Source organism: Xyrauchen texanus, chromosome 5 (assembly GCF_025860055.1).
Source record: "Xyrauchen texanus isolate HMW12.3.18 chromosome 5, RBS_HiC_50CHRs, whole genome shotgun sequence".
Taxonomy (NCBI): Eukaryota; Metazoa; Chordata; class Actinopteri; order Cypriniformes; family Catostomidae; genus Xyrauchen; species Xyrauchen texanus.
This window is the reverse complement of record NC_068280.1, coordinates 3,209,068-3,226,113: the sequence shown is the minus strand read 5'-3', so window position 1 is coordinate 3,226,113 and position 17,046 is coordinate 3,209,068. Positions and strand designations below refer to the sequence as shown.

The 17,046-nt window shown below is 39.9% G+C and overlaps 1 protein-coding gene across 1 annotated transcript in view; it reads right to left on the bottom strand.

Annotated features, from left to right (window-relative positions):
- LOC127643617 (ubiquitin carboxyl-terminal hydrolase 34-like) overlaps positions 1 to 17,046 on the bottom strand; it is a 55,484-nt gene that overhangs the window by 33,648 nt on the left and 4,790 nt on the right. The window contains exons 2-14 of the mRNA XM_052126409.1: positions 11,839 to 11,926; positions 11,218 to 11,689; positions 8,391 to 8,441; positions 7,744 to 7,893; positions 7,544 to 7,611; positions 5,670 to 5,862; positions 5,484 to 5,545; positions 5,325 to 5,406; positions 3,619 to 3,711; positions 3,402 to 3,527; positions 3,146 to 3,275; positions 1,236 to 1,366; positions 324 to 1,138 (exon numbers count right to left, since the gene is read on the bottom strand). Of these exons, the coding sequence (XP_051982369.1) occupies positions 324 to 1,138; positions 1,236 to 1,366; positions 3,146 to 3,275; positions 3,402 to 3,527; positions 3,619 to 3,711; positions 5,325 to 5,406; positions 5,484 to 5,545; positions 5,670 to 5,862; positions 7,544 to 7,611; positions 7,744 to 7,893; positions 8,391 to 8,441; positions 11,218 to 11,689; positions 11,839 to 11,926 (2,461 nt within the window). The remainder of the gene's footprint in view (positions 1 to 323; positions 1,139 to 1,235; positions 1,367 to 3,145; positions 3,276 to 3,401; positions 3,528 to 3,618; positions 3,712 to 5,324; positions 5,407 to 5,483; positions 5,546 to 5,669; positions 5,863 to 7,543; positions 7,612 to 7,743; positions 7,894 to 8,390; positions 8,442 to 11,217; positions 11,690 to 11,838; positions 11,927 to 17,046) is intronic.

Genomic DNA, 17,046 nt, shown 5'->3' with positions numbered 1-17,046 from the left:
ATCAAAAACACTTGCTGAAACTACTTAAAATCGTACTAATTAATTCTATGTAAACATGCTCTATACAGATGTCTTTGACGGTTGGACCATGTCTCGCTGTTTTTGTAGCATCTTGCACATGAGCACTGCATTTTTAAGATAACTTAAAACCTTTTATTAAAACATGTCTCGAGATTTATGCATTCTGTTCCTTTCCCGTGCTCTGTGTCAATGTGTTGTCCTGTGTGAACGGCACTTTCGATGGTAGCTGCCTATATAGGCAGTAGACAGCTAGATTTTGGAACAGAGGTAACGTCAATATCACATTATTAAGGTAACCTCACCCATCATGATGGTGATGATGATGATGATGGTGGTGGTGATGATGCTGTGGGTTGATGAAACGTCTGCAGTTGAAGAGCTCGTTCCCCATGGCCTCCGTCAAGAAGTCTGTTGGCCTTGACAGACAGGGTGGCTCTTGGGGAACGGACGGCCCGTGTAAGGGGCCCATCTCTGGCCCACTATGCTGTGGCTGCTGAGGATTCTGGGAATGTGAGGAGGGGTCCACATGCTCTTCGGACATTCCCTCCAGGGACATGGACGAAGAGGAGCGGGGTTCGAGGATTCGGAGGGATGAAGAGGTGACCATGGCAGCAGCTGCCTCTGGGGAGAAGGGGAGGGACTTGGGTTTGGAAAGTCCAGAACCAGAGGCAATAGTCACAGGAATTCCCGGCTGAGGAGGACCCTGGACTTCTCCAAGAGCTTCACCAGCTTTCCGCTTGCGCAGTTCGGAGGTAGAAGCATCTCTGGAATCTCGAGTTTCTGCAAGTTTCTGTGGGATTCCCTCTGATGCAACGGCGGGTCTGTCATCATCATCATCATCTTCATCATCATCATCATCATCATCCTCCTCCTCCTCCTCCTCCTCATCGTCCTCGTCATCATCGTCCTCTTCTTCTTCCTCCTCCTCCTCCTCCTCTTCTTCTTTCAGAGCCTCACTGTCAGCCATGTCGTCGGAGTGCAACTCGCTGCCAGGGCTGCCAGCTGATTGGCTGGCTCTGCTTGATCCAGCCTCATTACTGGATGCTTCGCTGCGGCCGCTGCTGCTGCCCTCTTCCCCACTGTTGGCAGTCTCATCCGAGCTGCCCTGAAGAGACTCCTGTGATATGGCAAAGCCCACCAAACCGAATCATGGACATGTGTCACACAAACTTTTTTCAATACTTACTGCAGTGTTTGTGTGTGCTCAGTGTTACCTCAGTGTCCGACAGCCTTTGCTGCCCTCGTTTTCCACTGCTCATGATTGGCTCGTCCAGCTCCATGTCACTTCCTCCACTGTGATGCGTGTCGCTATTGTCACTGCTCTCTGGGCTTCCTGCAGGAGAGCCTTTTGGGGGCAAATATCATACAATGACATTAAAATTCTTTACATTGAGATGTTTATCAGAGATATCGTGGAATAAAGTCATTCATTCATTCCAATTCATTGAGTGATTCTAGTTGCACATCTAAACGCAATAATAAGTGTTTGATTCAGCATAATATCAAAGTTTTATTAGAGTAAGTTGGTTCACTTAGTGGCCATCTTGGTGATGAACTTGAATAGGGAAAAACTTGTCAAGATTGTGTCCAAACCAGTAGGGTGATTTTCACAAAACCATTCCAAGAAAATGGGAGAATGTGAAAGTGATCCTCATCTATGCCCTACTCACTACGAAAGACAGAGCTCTTGATGTGGACACTCTGAAGGGAGCATGGCATTACAGTTGAAATGTAGCCTTCACTAAAATTCTTGTGAAAGGGCCCTTTGTAGGCCTTTTGTTAGGAATGACCCTTCGAGTGACATCCCCTTCCCAAAGTGCCCTTCAAGGTCGCAAAAATGCCCACTGTCCTTGTATTGTTTAATCCTAAATCAGAAGTTTGCCACTGACCAATCATTGGTTCACTTTCGAACACATGCTGAAATATGCAAGTATGTGCGCCACCTTGATTGATTACACTAGGCTCACATCATAAAGCTGGAAAATGCTGCCTTCGGAGACTGTATACCGAGATAGGATGAAAATCCTGTGCCTTTGTTCTTAGAACAGTTTCTTTAAGAGTTCCATTTATCGATAACCCCGTCATTTAAAGCCATTAAGATTAGGCGGCAAGCTGAATAAACTTCTTTTGCAGTATGGTGTTACAGCGGTTCGTGCTCTCGTGTTATACACAGAAGTTCAGAACAGCTGTGCTCAGAGTTCAGTTGGGTTCGTGCGTGTCGCTAACATGCGCTGACTACTGTTAAAAAGCGCTCCAGATGTCCTTCAATTGCACAGTTGTGAAATTTCAAGTATGTTTGGCCATTACAAGTGTCTTAAAAAGTCTAAAGTAAACCCATGGCACCGGGGTTTTGTGGGCCAAACAGATGGGTGACCAGAGCCTGTCAACAGAAATAAACACACGCAGAGTAACTCTTATATTGGAAGTAAAGCATGGGCAAAACATGACTAATTTTGGTCAGTTTGTAGTTTTAACACATTGTTCAACGTGAGAGCTTTATTGTAATTTTGTTTTTATTTTAGAATTGATATCAAAGCAGTGCCAACAGTATTTTATTATCTAAAGCGTGCCGCTCCTTAATAATACAAAATAATAGATTCAAATTGTGAATAAAATTTAGCAAAATAATAGCAGTTATCATTTTAACCACTATCGTCCAGCCCTACTGTCATGAAAATAATGTCTAATATTCAGAGCCTCTATATTTCTTATTTGCTTCTTTTGATTTGGGAGTAAAACAGGACCGTGACATTTTCTTGACAGCTTTTGTCAGAATGTCAATACCAATTTTGGGTCAATGGTATCAGTAATTTCACTTCTTAAGCTCAAATCACACCAAAAACTAATTATTTTAAGCTACAAGGCTAATCCAGCTATTGCATATTGGAGTAAAGAAAACCAGGTGATGCCTCTATCAAAAAGGCCATTGGCTATTTTAATTGAAAGGCAGGACTTTCTTTCTTATAGCTGAAAAACTGAACGTTGAACCCCTATCTCCTCCTCCTAATCTCTCTGAAGTCAATGCTGCAAAAATCGGTTTCATTATTTTATCCACATACAATGATGCATACCAGAACAATCATACATTCCTGGCCTGTGCGTTATATACAGGTATCTTACACACCTTTCTTGTTACCCATGGGAATGCTGGTGTTGAGCAGCGAGGCAAAGGAGCTCTGTTTGGACAGCTGAGTTTTGGCTGCTAGGGCATTATTCCACAAGGCCTTAATCAACATGGATGCCAAATACAGCGTCTACACACAAAGAAACACAACTTAAGTAGGGATGAAAAACACAATCATTTCAGTATGTCCAGAGAAGGCCTTTGAATTTGTGGAATTTCAATGCTTTATAGTAAGGTTTAAAAAGTGTGTAATTACCTGTTCAGTGTGCATGCTGGGATGCAACCCCGACACTAGGCAGAGCACATGTCGCAGGGGCACGGGGTCCAAGTTCTTTATGAGTGAGGGGAACAGGTCGTGTATATAGCGACTGCAGTGTTTCAGCTAACAGACACAGAGACATCGGTTTAACCCTACAACATTCATATCAACACTACTATATAAAGTACAAAGAACATCAGAACAGTGTGTATACCTGAGCAGCAGCCCATATACAGTCCACATGTTGAGTGCTCAGTCGGCCCTCAGCAGCCAGAAAGTTCAGGATAACTTGGCACTGTTTAATGATCTACAGCAGAAACAACACGCACACACAATAATACACTTATTAACCTCTAGTCAGTTACTACTAGACTACAGTAATACATTTTCAACTCCATGAAATGTTACAAAACATGTTCACAGCAACTGCAAGGACAACAACATTTTTTAATATTCCGAGGAAAACTTGAGAAGGGCTTGACCGTGTTAAGCCACGCCCACACTAATAGGCTTTTGCTTGAAAATGCACGAATCTCGCAAAGTCTGGCCTTCCGTCCATGCTGAGATGGTGTTTATTAGTCTAGCGAAAGCGGTGGTTTTTGAAAACACCCTTTGTCTAGTAGTGTGGACAGAAAAAAATACTATGTTCGAAAACAATGACGTATTTGTTGTCATGTTGCGTGATCCATTCAACCCAAAAAAATCAAGATGGCGGCCCATGAGGGGCCTGGGTAGCTCGGCGAGTATTGACGGTGACTACCACCCCTGCAGTCACGAGTTTGAATCCAGGGCGTGCTGAGTGACTCCAGCCAGGTCTCCTAAGCAACCAAATTGGCCCGGTTGCTAGGGAGGGTAGAGTCACATGGGGTAACCTCCTCGTGGTCACTATAATGCGGTTCTCGCTCTCGGTGGGGCGCGTGGTGAGTTGTGCGTGGATGCCGCTGAGAATAGTGTGAAGCCTCCACACCCGCTACGTATCCACGGTAACACGCTCAACGAGTCACATGATAAGATGCGTGGATTGACAGTTTCAGACGCAGAGGCAATTGCGATTCGTCCTCAGTCACCCGGATTGAGTCACTACGCCACCACAAGGACTTAGAGCGCATTGGGAATTCCAAATTGAGGAGAAAAGGCCCATGTTGTAGCACATTGTTGTGCCTGATATCCACTTTGATAATGTTGTTAAAGATAAATGTTACTTTTTACAACATTCACGTTGCATTTGTTCAAAGTCGACGGGACGTTTACTCGGAACTGTTGGCGGTGGAACAAGAGGACAGTTGCGTTTCAGGCCATTTATGGCGCATAAATAAATAAATGACATTTAAAACATAAATGACACAGGTCTACGCTTCAAACGTATTTTTTAGACATTTCAGTGTGGACGAATAGCATTTTGAAAACGCCTTTTTCAAATCTACCCAGATTTATGTGGACGTAGCCTTATTATCATTAACGAAAATGAAATAAAAACTATTTTGTTAACTGAACTCAAATTAAACGCGTGGTTAGAAAAAACCAAAATTCCAAATACATGTTCATTACTTCAAAACCAACTAAAATAAATAAAAATAGTTTGAATCATTAACGCCTGACTTCAATAAACTCATGAACATGCCGAAGCACAAACACGAGATGTCCCTGAGAAATGTAATGCTGTTTAACATATTTAAATAATATCAGTAAACGCATTAGCTTTGGAAGCCATATAATACTAAAACTAAAAACTCAAATAAACCTAACAGTCCTACAGTAAAAACAAATGGAAACTACACCGCAATGACAATTTGAAAATTAAACAGAAACAAAAAGTGTTTGTTTATTGTAGTTATAAATACACAGAGCTCAATAAATTAAATACATTAACTAGTATATTAACAAATAAATTAAAATGAATGCATAAATTCATTAACTCACCTCAATGTGCAAATTTGGTCCAAATATGTGCTCCACAACATTGTTGTTGATGAGCCAGTCTGCCAGTTCCTTCGCTATCGACCTGAGAGAACAAATATAAATCATTATTAATAGCATTGGAATATTTAAAAACACACAGAGCTGTAAAAACAGACTCACGTCTCAGTGTCAGACACCAGCGATTCATTATTACAGACGTCATTGAAGGTGTGCAGCTGATTCTGTGAAAAAACACAAACCATTTAAAACACTGAGCATACTGGAGATAGAGAGAGTATGTGTGTGTGTGTGTGTGTGTGTGTGTGTGTGTGTGTGTGTGTGCGCGTGCGCATCTCTTTCTCGTACTGTGATCTGGCTGAGTCCGGCCAGTCTCATGGTGAGTGTCGGGCTCATGAAGTATTTGAAGGCCAGGTCCAGACTCTCTCTGTCGAAACACAGCGCGCTGTCCAAAGGCTCTTTCACCGTGCTCCACATCAGATCGGCCATGTTGCGCGCCGCGCTCTGACGCAACTCCTGATCCGACAACTTACATAGATATCTACAGAGAGAGAGAGCGAGCAAGAGTCTGATCCCACACATTCAGTACAATTTAACAATGAGATGCAGTATATAGGCATTATGAATATCATTATGAACGTTCTGGGTTCAGTGCAATTTGAGCTTTATGGACAGCATCTGTGGCATACTGTAGATTACCACAGACAAACATTCAACTCCACACTCAATTTGTAAAAGTAGTAACAGTAAGGCACTTACAATGGAAGTGAATGGGGCCAGAGCATAAACACTGAAAACACCTAGTATAAACATGTTACAAATGCTGTCGATCGAGCTCAACATGTATTGCACCTGGAATATTCCTTTAAAAACAGCATGCAACGGCATTCACGGTGCATTTACAGCTGAAGTGGGGAATTTTTTCGATGTTAAAATACTTTCTTCCTGCTTAATATAGAGAGCTAACTATAAGCAAGACACTCCTAAGTTGATTTTCCCAAAAAAAGTGTAAACCATTTGACTGTTTTGAGCATCCTGACACATCAACACTGACCCAACCAATGGCGTAGGTTTGGGGGCGGGACTATCTGTATGTCAGACCAATTGCAGACAGGCCTGTTAGGGAGTCCTGTCTGTAAACAATAATTATTTTCATTTGGTGACGGAAATGGTGCAGAACTTGTACACTTAAAAATTTGATCACTAAATAGATTCTGAAATATTAGGCTATGATGTTAAAGGTTCATACTATTTGTCCCCACCCCTGTGGCATTGATGACATCAGCAGCGAAAATAAATAAATAAATAATTTCAGTTGAAAAGCCATTAAACTTTAATGAAATATCAAAACTAGATCGGTCAGTCGATTAAACTGAATAATCACATCATTTTTTGTAGTTAATCACCATTAATCATAGATATTGAAAGTGCTGAAATATAATCATAAATATACTTTTCCTGTCAAAATGCATTTACTTCCTTCGGAGGAAAGGAAACAAAACAAAATGTCAAAATATAACGCTTTATTAACATTTTCCAAACAAAGACGTCCACAGTATGGAAGTTAGAAATGCACTAAAATATCACAAATTCAAGTAAAATTACACGTTTTCCAAAATCGAATTGGGAGTTTGACTAATTGAAAGAACTAGTCACAACATAGGTTGCATTTTTATTACAATGGGCATTAAATCTTTTATAATCTGCATATCCTCCACAATATTAATCAGCCGGCAGTCTGTGGCTTTACCCTTTGTTACAGCAATCGTGAAGCCGCATTCATGATTCATGGCAGGGCGACAACGCCAGCGTCAAAAGTTGCTTTGAACTCCACATGAAAAGCGCTTGCAGACAAAAACGTCTCATTCTGCGTTTTGGTGATAGTTAAGATTTAGCGTGCTTCTGTGGCAATTAAAATGTACCTTGTGGTGTCCTCCGAGCGGACACATCGCAAAGGTTTCTCCCTTTCAACAAGTGTTTATGCTTGTTTATGCTGTTTTAATAGTAAATGCTTTAATCACAATTAAGAAAAATTAACGCTTTAAACGTTTTCAAATTAATCGCATGCGTTAACGCATTCATTTTGACAGCTCTAATTAAAACCAAACATTATTAGTACTTAAAATAACATGCACAATGAGACAAAAAACACTTACAAAGTCAAAAGGGTCCATTCTTATTAAATATAGTTATAAAGTAGCTAAGTGGTAAAGTATTCTTACCTGATGACATAAGTGCGAAAAGGGATGATATGCTGCATCACAGCGGGAATGTGCAACCATATTCTGATCTGTACAAAACAAAATCACTTCCAATGAGCATTAGGTCCAAGGTTAACATACGTTTAGTTATAACACTGCATGTCTGATAGGGAAAAACGCTGATTGGCCGAGACAGTCTGTTTCGATTGGTTTTTACTCACGTTAGAGACGATGGTGATGAAGGCATGAGCGATGGGAAAGGGGAGAGTATCAGGAGCACCAAACTCGAAACAATCCTTCATCAGAGAGAGGCCGTGCTTCCCACAGAACATACACACATACCGTAGCAGGTGTAGTGGGACCTCCACATCCTGAAACACATTAGCATGCTCAACAATTCTCATTTACAACAAACACGTCCAACAAATTAAGTCATTTTGATAAATTCCACCCAATGAATGAAATGAAAGATGTGCTTCAGAATTAAGAGTAGGCATGAACTTCATCCAGATCCAGATATGTACTTTCAGACAAACACCACACCTGTTCTAGTCCGAGTCAGTTAGTCCTATAGATGCCCAGTGAATAACAATACTGGAATATGCAATTCAGTGGCCCTAAAAGTATTTGGACACTTAGCATTAGATACAAAATATAAATTTAAGTGCCATTTATTATACAGACAGCACAAGCACAATGTAAGCAATACATGTCACATAAACATAATTTTTTTAGTTTGAAATGCTAAGTACTATACTATAGATATAATGTAAAAATAAAGACAAAGTATTTGTCACTTCATATCAGAACTGCTTTATTCAGGTCAGCATCCTGAGTATGTGTCTGTTTATGTAAGTGAGAGACTTACATTCATATCACAGAAAGAGCCGAGGATATTGCTCTCTTGTGCCGAGATATCCTGCGGGCAAAAGAAAAAATAGGGATATTACAATAAGAGAGAGAGAGAGAGAGAGAGAGAGAGAGAATGGCCCAAATTAAAAACATATACAATTGAACGACTACAAACAACACAAAAATGTGCGTTGGAAAGCAGCACTTCCTCTGGCATTTATTTTATGTTGGAGTATTTCACCACAAAGCTGAGCTCCTGGGATTTTCACACAGCAGTCTCTAGAATTTACTCCGAATGGTGCCAAAAACAAAAAACATCCAGTGAGTGGCAGTTCTGTGGACGGAAAGGCCTTGTTGATCTCGAGTCAACAGAGAATGGCCAGACTGGTTAGAGTTGACAAAGTCTACGATAACTCTGATAACCGTTCTGTACAATTATGGTGGGAATAATGCACAACATGTTAAACCTAGAGGCGGATGGGCTACAACAGCTGAAGACCAATTAAACATTTACAGCGCTATGGAACAAGTAAGTGAACCCTTGGAATTAATAACAGGTCGATTCTCCTTTGGCAGCAATAACCTCAACCAAGCATTTCCATTAGCTGCGGATTAGACCTGCACATCGTTCAGAAGGAAGTTAAGACAATTTTCCTTACAGAACTGCTTGAGTTCAGCCATATACTTAGGAGGTCTGGTGTGAACGGCTCTCTTGAGGTCATGCCACAGCATCTCTATAGTGTTTAGGTCTGGGCTCTGACTGGGCTGGGGTCTGACTCCAAAAGGTGGATTTTCTTCTTTTTTTTTTAAGCCATTCTTTAGTGGATTTACTTCAATATTTACGGTCATTGTCCTGCAGCATCACCAAACTTCTACTGAGCTTCAGCTGGCACACAGCAACCCTGACAATATCCTTTATGATATCTCGATAAACGTTGGAATTCATTTTTCCCTCAATGATGGCAAGTGGTCCAGGTCCCGAAGCTGCCCCAAATTACGATGCTCCTTCCAATGTACCTCACCGTTGGGTTGAAGTTTTCATGTTGGTATGCGCTGCCCTTTTAAACCATATGTAGTGCTGTGTGTTCTTCCCATACAAGTCAACCATAGTTTCATTAGTCCACTAAACATTTTCCCAGTAGAGTTGTGGAGGTCATAATGGTCTTTGGCAAATTTCAGGCACTCAGCAATGTGTTTGTTGTAAAGCAGAGGGTTCCTTCATGGTGTCCTGCCATGGACACCATGCCTGTGTAACGTGCGATAGTGCGACAAACAGACCCAAATGCAGAGGAACAGTTCAAAGGATTTATTTATAATAAATGTGAGCAGTCATTTTGGATGTCAAGGAACAGATTAATGGAATCCTCCATTGAAGCTTGGTGAGGTGCAGAACCACGCCCAGCAGGGTAGGGCAATCTAGCTCTAGACACCGTGGGCAAAGAAGAAATATCCTCCGTGGAAACCCAGCTGACATGCAGCGAACTGTAAGGCAACCACACACCTCACACATGGGCAACCAACAAAATACATGAGACAGGACCAACTAGGCAGAGAGAGTAAGGTTAGTTACTTCACACCAAACAATCTAGCGAGACATTCAGTCAACACGGCACTACATTTAACATTAAATCAAACAATCCAGCCAATGACATGACACACGAGGGGATTAATATAGGCATGAACAAAAAAGGGGCAGGTGCTGCTAGCATCTGAAAGATGGCATGATCCGCATTCCCATGGAAACAATCAAGGTTCCCATGGAAACCCTGATTCCACTTGCCAGTAGCACCTGAAACACATGAGGGCAAAAAAAGTCAGCACGCTTGGAACAAAACAAATAGAATATGGAGTATGATTGTCACAGTCCAAAACCAAACCAGACACGAAGTCAGGATCCAGACACCATGCCCCGGACATGAAACACAAGACCTCGTCAGACAAAAACACAAGCTGACAAAGTGGCAGGACAGTGACCGGAGAGCGCACGGCAGTAACTCTCAGATGGCGGTCACGAACAGCCGGACCTGTGCGCTCACGCAAAGAACATGCACGAAACACAAGACCGGGGACGATGATGCCATGGTCCTCTTCAGAAAAAACCCAACCTGAAAAGGTTACAGGACCGCATCAACACCGGAGAGCGCACGGCGGTAACTCATGAACGGCGGTCACTAACAACCGGAGCCGCGCACTCATACAAAGAACGTACACGAAACACGAGACAGGGGATGATGATGCCAGTTTAATGTTTACTGTATAGTACTGTAAACTCATGATCAAAGATGTTAACCAGTTCCTTCTAGAAGTCTTTATCTGACACTCTAGAGTTCTTTTTTAACTCATTGATCATTCTGTGGTGTGCCCTTTGAGTTATCTTGTCTGAATTGCCACTTCTAGAGCGAGTACCTATAGTACTAAATAGTCTCCATTTATAGAGAATTTGTGGACAGATGAAGAAGCTCTTCGAGACAACTTTGTAACCCTTTCCAGCAACAAGCAACAATTCTCGATCGTAGGTCATCGGAGATCTCTTTTTTAGATTAATAAGATCTGAAAAAAGTATAGTTAACATGTAGTTAACTACTGTTAATGAATATAACCATTTCGTAAAGAGTTTTTTGTCATCAAATATTCGAAAAACCCTCAAAGCAATGCTCAACATGACATATCTCCCAGTGGAACAGGATATTGCACAAGATTTTATGATATCCATCAGGAATTGATTGGATGGTGAAAATTGTGCATTACAAAATAGAAAGTTCTGATTGGATGAGCTTTGTTTATAGCCATTATAAAATGTAATGTGTTAAATACTCTAATGCGTGCTTTGTTTTTTATAATACCTCTATCGTTGGGTGTGTGTTGTGTTTGTAGGCCGTATATAGAGGGAACTGGATCTGAAAGATCTTGGCAGCACACAGCAGCAGCTTCTCCTGGTCTTCTGTGCTCCAGGATGCAAACAGTTCCATGCTGCTCTCAGTCGCACTCTCGCCCGCCATGGGCTCACTGAGTCTGGGCTGAGGGTCCGGTTTGACACCCTGCTTTTGGTTCTGGTGCTCTTCTCCTTCCTCCATTCCGCCATCCTCTTCAGCTGAGTCTCGTTCCACATTCAGAGGCTCGTCCTCATTGGGTGAAGCCTGGGGCTGGGAGGAGCCCCACTCTGACCCCGCCTCCTCAGTCCTATTGTTGCCATGGCCATTGCATAGGCGGTCCCTAAGGTTGGTCACTTGGACAATCACCAGGTTGATGAGAGCATAAACAAGCTGGCTAAACACCTCAAGGTTTTTGTATTCTTTAAAACAGCACAGACACTGCCTGCAGAGGAACACACAGAAAGAGAATCAATGTCTACTGTCCCGTCACAATTACACGCCAGATCACTCAATAGCAAACTAAACTACAGCAAGACAAGTAAAATAAAACAGCAATATGCTGAATGATTAAATGAATGAATGAACACTGACCTCTGCGTCCATGTGCTGATGTAAGTGAAGACTCTTAAGGCATGTTCCTTCTTCAGCTGTAGGCCGTCTGAGCTGTCTGCTTCTGAGACTGAGAGAGAGATAGACCAGTTAATGAACCTGGTACAGGGTCCTGGGGCAGCAAGTGTTCAGATTAGCCAGTATGTTTGTCATGTAAACCCTGTAGTTGGACTGCAATCTTACCAGTCTGATTTCTGCAGTCAGACTAACAGATCTCCATAAAGCGATTGTAGCTCGGGTTTGTACACGTCAATCGGACCACAACTGGCCTCTGCGTTTTGCATGTGACATGTTTTAAACACTTGCTCAGCTGACATCCTTCCTTCAATCATTCATATACTATGTATATTTGGACAGACAGGTGAAGACTGTAGCTTGATTATGCAAAAATATATATTTTTAATTATTTAATGACATAAATTTAATTCTGTTTATCACACTAAGTGATCATATGGCTTCAGAAGACTTCTAATATAGCGTACAAGTCATATTGATAACTTTTTCTGTGGTTTAGGGTGTTTTTGTCCATGTTTGAGCTTGACAGAACAGATTCACTATTCACTTATGGGAAATAAACCCTGTGAAGACTTTTCACAACCTCTAGTTTCCGATTCATTTGGGTATATTACAGTTATAAAGTCCATTTTGCTTATATATAAAATTAATTTTCTCAGCTATTGCTGTTTATTATACAGGGGACCCTCTAGCATGGTTAATTAGGACTAAAACTAAAACAACATTTATCATGATTTTGGTCACATTTTGGCTTTTTTTAAAAATGCAGAAATTTCAAATTGAACACATATGTGCATATTATATAGGCTAGTTACATGTTTATTATAGGGATGCACCGAAAGCACTTTTTCTCTTCCGATCTGTTTCCGATATCGGAAATCTCAATATCGGCCGATACCGATCCTGGTGTTGTTTTTTTGCATAATCAGTTTAGAATATTAATTGGGTGTGCTCTTTAATACGTAAAGAAACACAAACCTCAAACTACACATTATTTCAATATAAATGTATCGCGTATTAATAAACACTTTATTCTTTACTAGTTTACTGGATAATGTAGCAGCAAAATTAACAGTAATTCCATTCCAAGTCATTAGTAGAAAAGAAGCCTTTTTTTTCCACTTGTATCTGGACTTTTAAGGATTCAGATCTCTTTTTTGTTAATTTAGTTATAAGACATCAGCTCACTTTATTCAGAGTTATTTTTTAGAACCGATTCAACTTAAATATTATTAAAATTTGTAAACAAATGATGATGATAATAATAATATTATATCTCAATCATGCACCTTTAGCTTTTAAACCCTCAGGCTTTTATTTTGACATTGAGCTCTCCAGGACGTCCTGTATGTGTCTGTCTGTAGCAAAGTTCACAGTAGTTTAATTCGCTTCTTATTCACATTCTGGTAAAATGCTCCTCCGGTGCCGTTCTAAATGCACATTATAAGTGAACTGAACTATTGAGCAGCTACATCTGAGATGATGTTCTTGAGTAGCGCTCAAATATTGCACACCGCAGTGAAGGCTAAAATTGGCTTGTGTGTCCACAGATCAGCATCATTCACTGACGCACTGGAGCAGCGCGTGTATTTTATATATTTACTTATTAAACAGCCTTTTGTGATTCACAGAGCTATCGCACGTCTTCAAGTGGCTTTGAATAACATGCACGATTCAAATGATTCACCACTTTAATGGTGTTTTTATGGTTGTTTTATGTCATTTTTGGAACTTGACAGTAACAAACATGACTAACACACACTATTGAATTTGGATCGGACTCGAGGGACCGATACCGATTCAGGAATCTGATCAGTGCATCCTTAGTCCTGACTTGGACCCGATTGAGATGCTGTGGCAGGACCTTAAAAGGGCAGTTCATGCTCAAAAAACCCTCTAATGTGACTGAACTAAAGCAGTTCTGCAAGGAAGAGTGGGCCAGAACTCCCCACAGTATTGTGAAAGACTGATCTCCAGTTATCAGAAGCATTTGGTCACAGTTGTTGCAGCTAAAGGTGGCACAACCAGCTATTAAGTTTAAAGGGCAGTTAGTTTTTCACATGGGTGATATAGGTGTTGGATAACTTTTTTGCTTCAATAAATATATATAAATTTGAAAACTGTATTTTGTGTTTTATGTTAAATCTCGTTTGAAGATCTAAAACAATTTAGTATGAAAAATACACAAAAATAGAAGAAATCAGGAAGGGGTCAAATACTTTTCCACAGCCCTTTCAAACAAGTAGGAACAGAGCACAATAGTGTCCATGGTTACTGGACTTGGGAAATCAGCCTCAGGGCTGTAAAGTTCACTCAAGCAGCTGGTTAGTCTTGACCTACATGAGATTGTCTCTCTTTACTCCCTCACGTTCTGTAAAACAGCCTTCCTGTATTTTGTCATTTTCATGCAGCTTGAATGTAACAATCCAGGGCATTGTGCTCAGGTCCGACTGAAGAACAGAATGATGGTGATGATAAGAGGATCCGTTTTCAAAGCCGTTATTCTCAAAACTCAAAACCGCATTACTGTGTTCTAGATAAAGGGATAGTTCAGCCAACAACAATATATGAAATATTGCAGTTCATATCTATTAAATGATATAATCCTGATATGCTAAGCTTCTGGAACTATAAAAGTCTGCTTTTCACTTTAAAATGGTTTGTTAATCATTGAAGTAACTACAAAAGGCCACATGATGACTTAAAGTTAATCAAGCGTGACCCTTCCAGGAGCAATAATTAATACACATGTAGAGACCGTGTTACACACACATACACAAAACACCATCTGGGTAACACAAGTGACACAAAAATAATGCCGTAAACATTAACTTAACTACAAGTGCTGTCAATTTAACATGCAAATTCAGTGCGATTAATTATATAGAAAATAATGCATAAAAAAATAATGAACAGGGGCCTGGGTGGCGCAGCGAGTATTGACGCTGCTTATCACACCTGGAGTCTTGAGTTTGAATCCAGGGCGTGCTGAGTGACTCCAGCCAGGTCTCCTTAGCAACCAAATTGGGCCGGTTGCTAGGGAGGGTAGAGTCACATGGGGTAACCTCCTCGTGGTGGTGATTAGTGGTTCTCTCAATGGGGCGTGTGGTGATTTGTGTGTGGATCGTGGAGAGTAGCATGAGTCTCCACATGCTGGGAGTCTCCGCGGTGTCATGCACAATGAGTCACGTGATCAGATGCGCGGATTGACGGTCTCAGAAGCGGACGCAACTGAGACTTGTGCTCCACCACCTGGATTAAGGCGAGTAACCGCACCACTACGAGGACCAACTAAGTAGTGGGAATTGGGCATTCCAAATTGGGAGAAAAGGTGGTAAAAATTTAAATATCATCATAAGCAATGTTCCTTCCACATAAGCAATTCCAGCATGATGTATGCCTACCACCTGTTTTCTCCAGGGGGCAGTAAGCGAAAATCACTCTATAGGCAACGCTCAGCTTACACAGACAGAGAACAAACCACACTTACAGACAACACACGATGAGAACATGTTCTTCCATTCAAACACCGATTGAGTGCAAATCTTGAAGCAGGGATCTCAAGACGTGTTTTTCTTCATTTTAATTGACACAGCAAACTAAAACTGTATATTTATGATGCAACGCAAGAGGCGCTCCAAAAGCATCTGTCTGATGCAGGTGTACGTTGAAGGGTCCTTAAACAAGCCCTTACAAATTCAGTAGCAAAATGGATTGCTGTGATAGGCCAATGATAAGCTTATGTGCAATAATATGGAAATAAAACAATATATTGCATTCTAACGACTCTTTTTTTAATGTTTAACATGTGTGCCTAAATATTGTAATGTGTTTACATGTTCTGTATTATTATTTTTAAAATATGTATATTTTATTTAAAATTATTTAAATATAACTATTTAATCATTATATGTTGAATTATTGTTATTTGAGGGGCTTTCTCAGCAAATATTTATGTATGCGATTAATTGCGATTAATTAATTGCATACTATGTGATTAATTTGATTATAAAATTGTAATGGATTGACAGCCCTATTAACAACATAAAATATAACTAAACACCACAATGTACAAAAATGATATTAAAAATATAAAAAATAAGATACTATTCCCATAAATATAATGAAATGTGATGGTCACAATGGGACTTCTGTGAACGCCCGATTATTGATTTTCACTGTAATTTTAACAATAGTTTACCGTAAAATGTACATGCACTTGTTAACTATAATATACTTTTTTTTACATTTAAATACACAGTAAAATCCTATTTATTACATCTATAAAACAATATATTTTAGTAAACCATTTTACATATTGTAATTTATCTATAGTAATTTATCTATTAGCATGTTTTACATTCATTTACTGTAAAAATGACATTTTTTAAAGTGCAATTTTGGATGAACATATCCTTTTCTTTTTTTAAAAAAAAGGAGGTTACAAAGTGTTTTACAATGATTTACATCTTTTTAATGACATCTTGCATAAGAACTGGTTAGTAACTATCTGTTTTGGACTTTAAAATGTAAAATTACAGTGTATGCATAAACGGACTGCTCACAAATACAGGGCATACAGGTTTTAAAACACACACACACACACATACACACATACACACACACACACATACAGCACTTTCTATCAGGTTAACAATGTCAAACTAATGTCAAACTACAAAAGTAGGCATTTCAATAATCCAGAGAACATCAACACTAGCTCCTGTGAATGCTGATTTACAGAAAATATTATCTGACGTTAATACGTCTACAGCGGCCAATGTTTCTTTAGTCGAAAGCAGAGCTGCGCATATGGATTCAGAATTTATATCTCGACATTGTTCAGCAAATTGATGATATTCAATATACATCTCGATAATTATGTATTTGCTCTGAAATAGTATAAAAGTGTTGTTTTTTTATTCAGAGGAACCATCATTTCCTCTAAACAGCCATTGTGGCCATGTAGAAATAATATTTCAAAGGCATGAAATAAAAATATATTCCCACAGTTTTTCCACTAAATTAAGAGAGAGTAAATCATTTTAATTTATTTGCACATTTATACTTATATTTAACATGCAATCATATATAAAAATATTATTTACCTTCATATATTTTTACTAAAACATTTTTCTTTGTGAATGAACGAGGTGTGAAAAACTACTATAATAT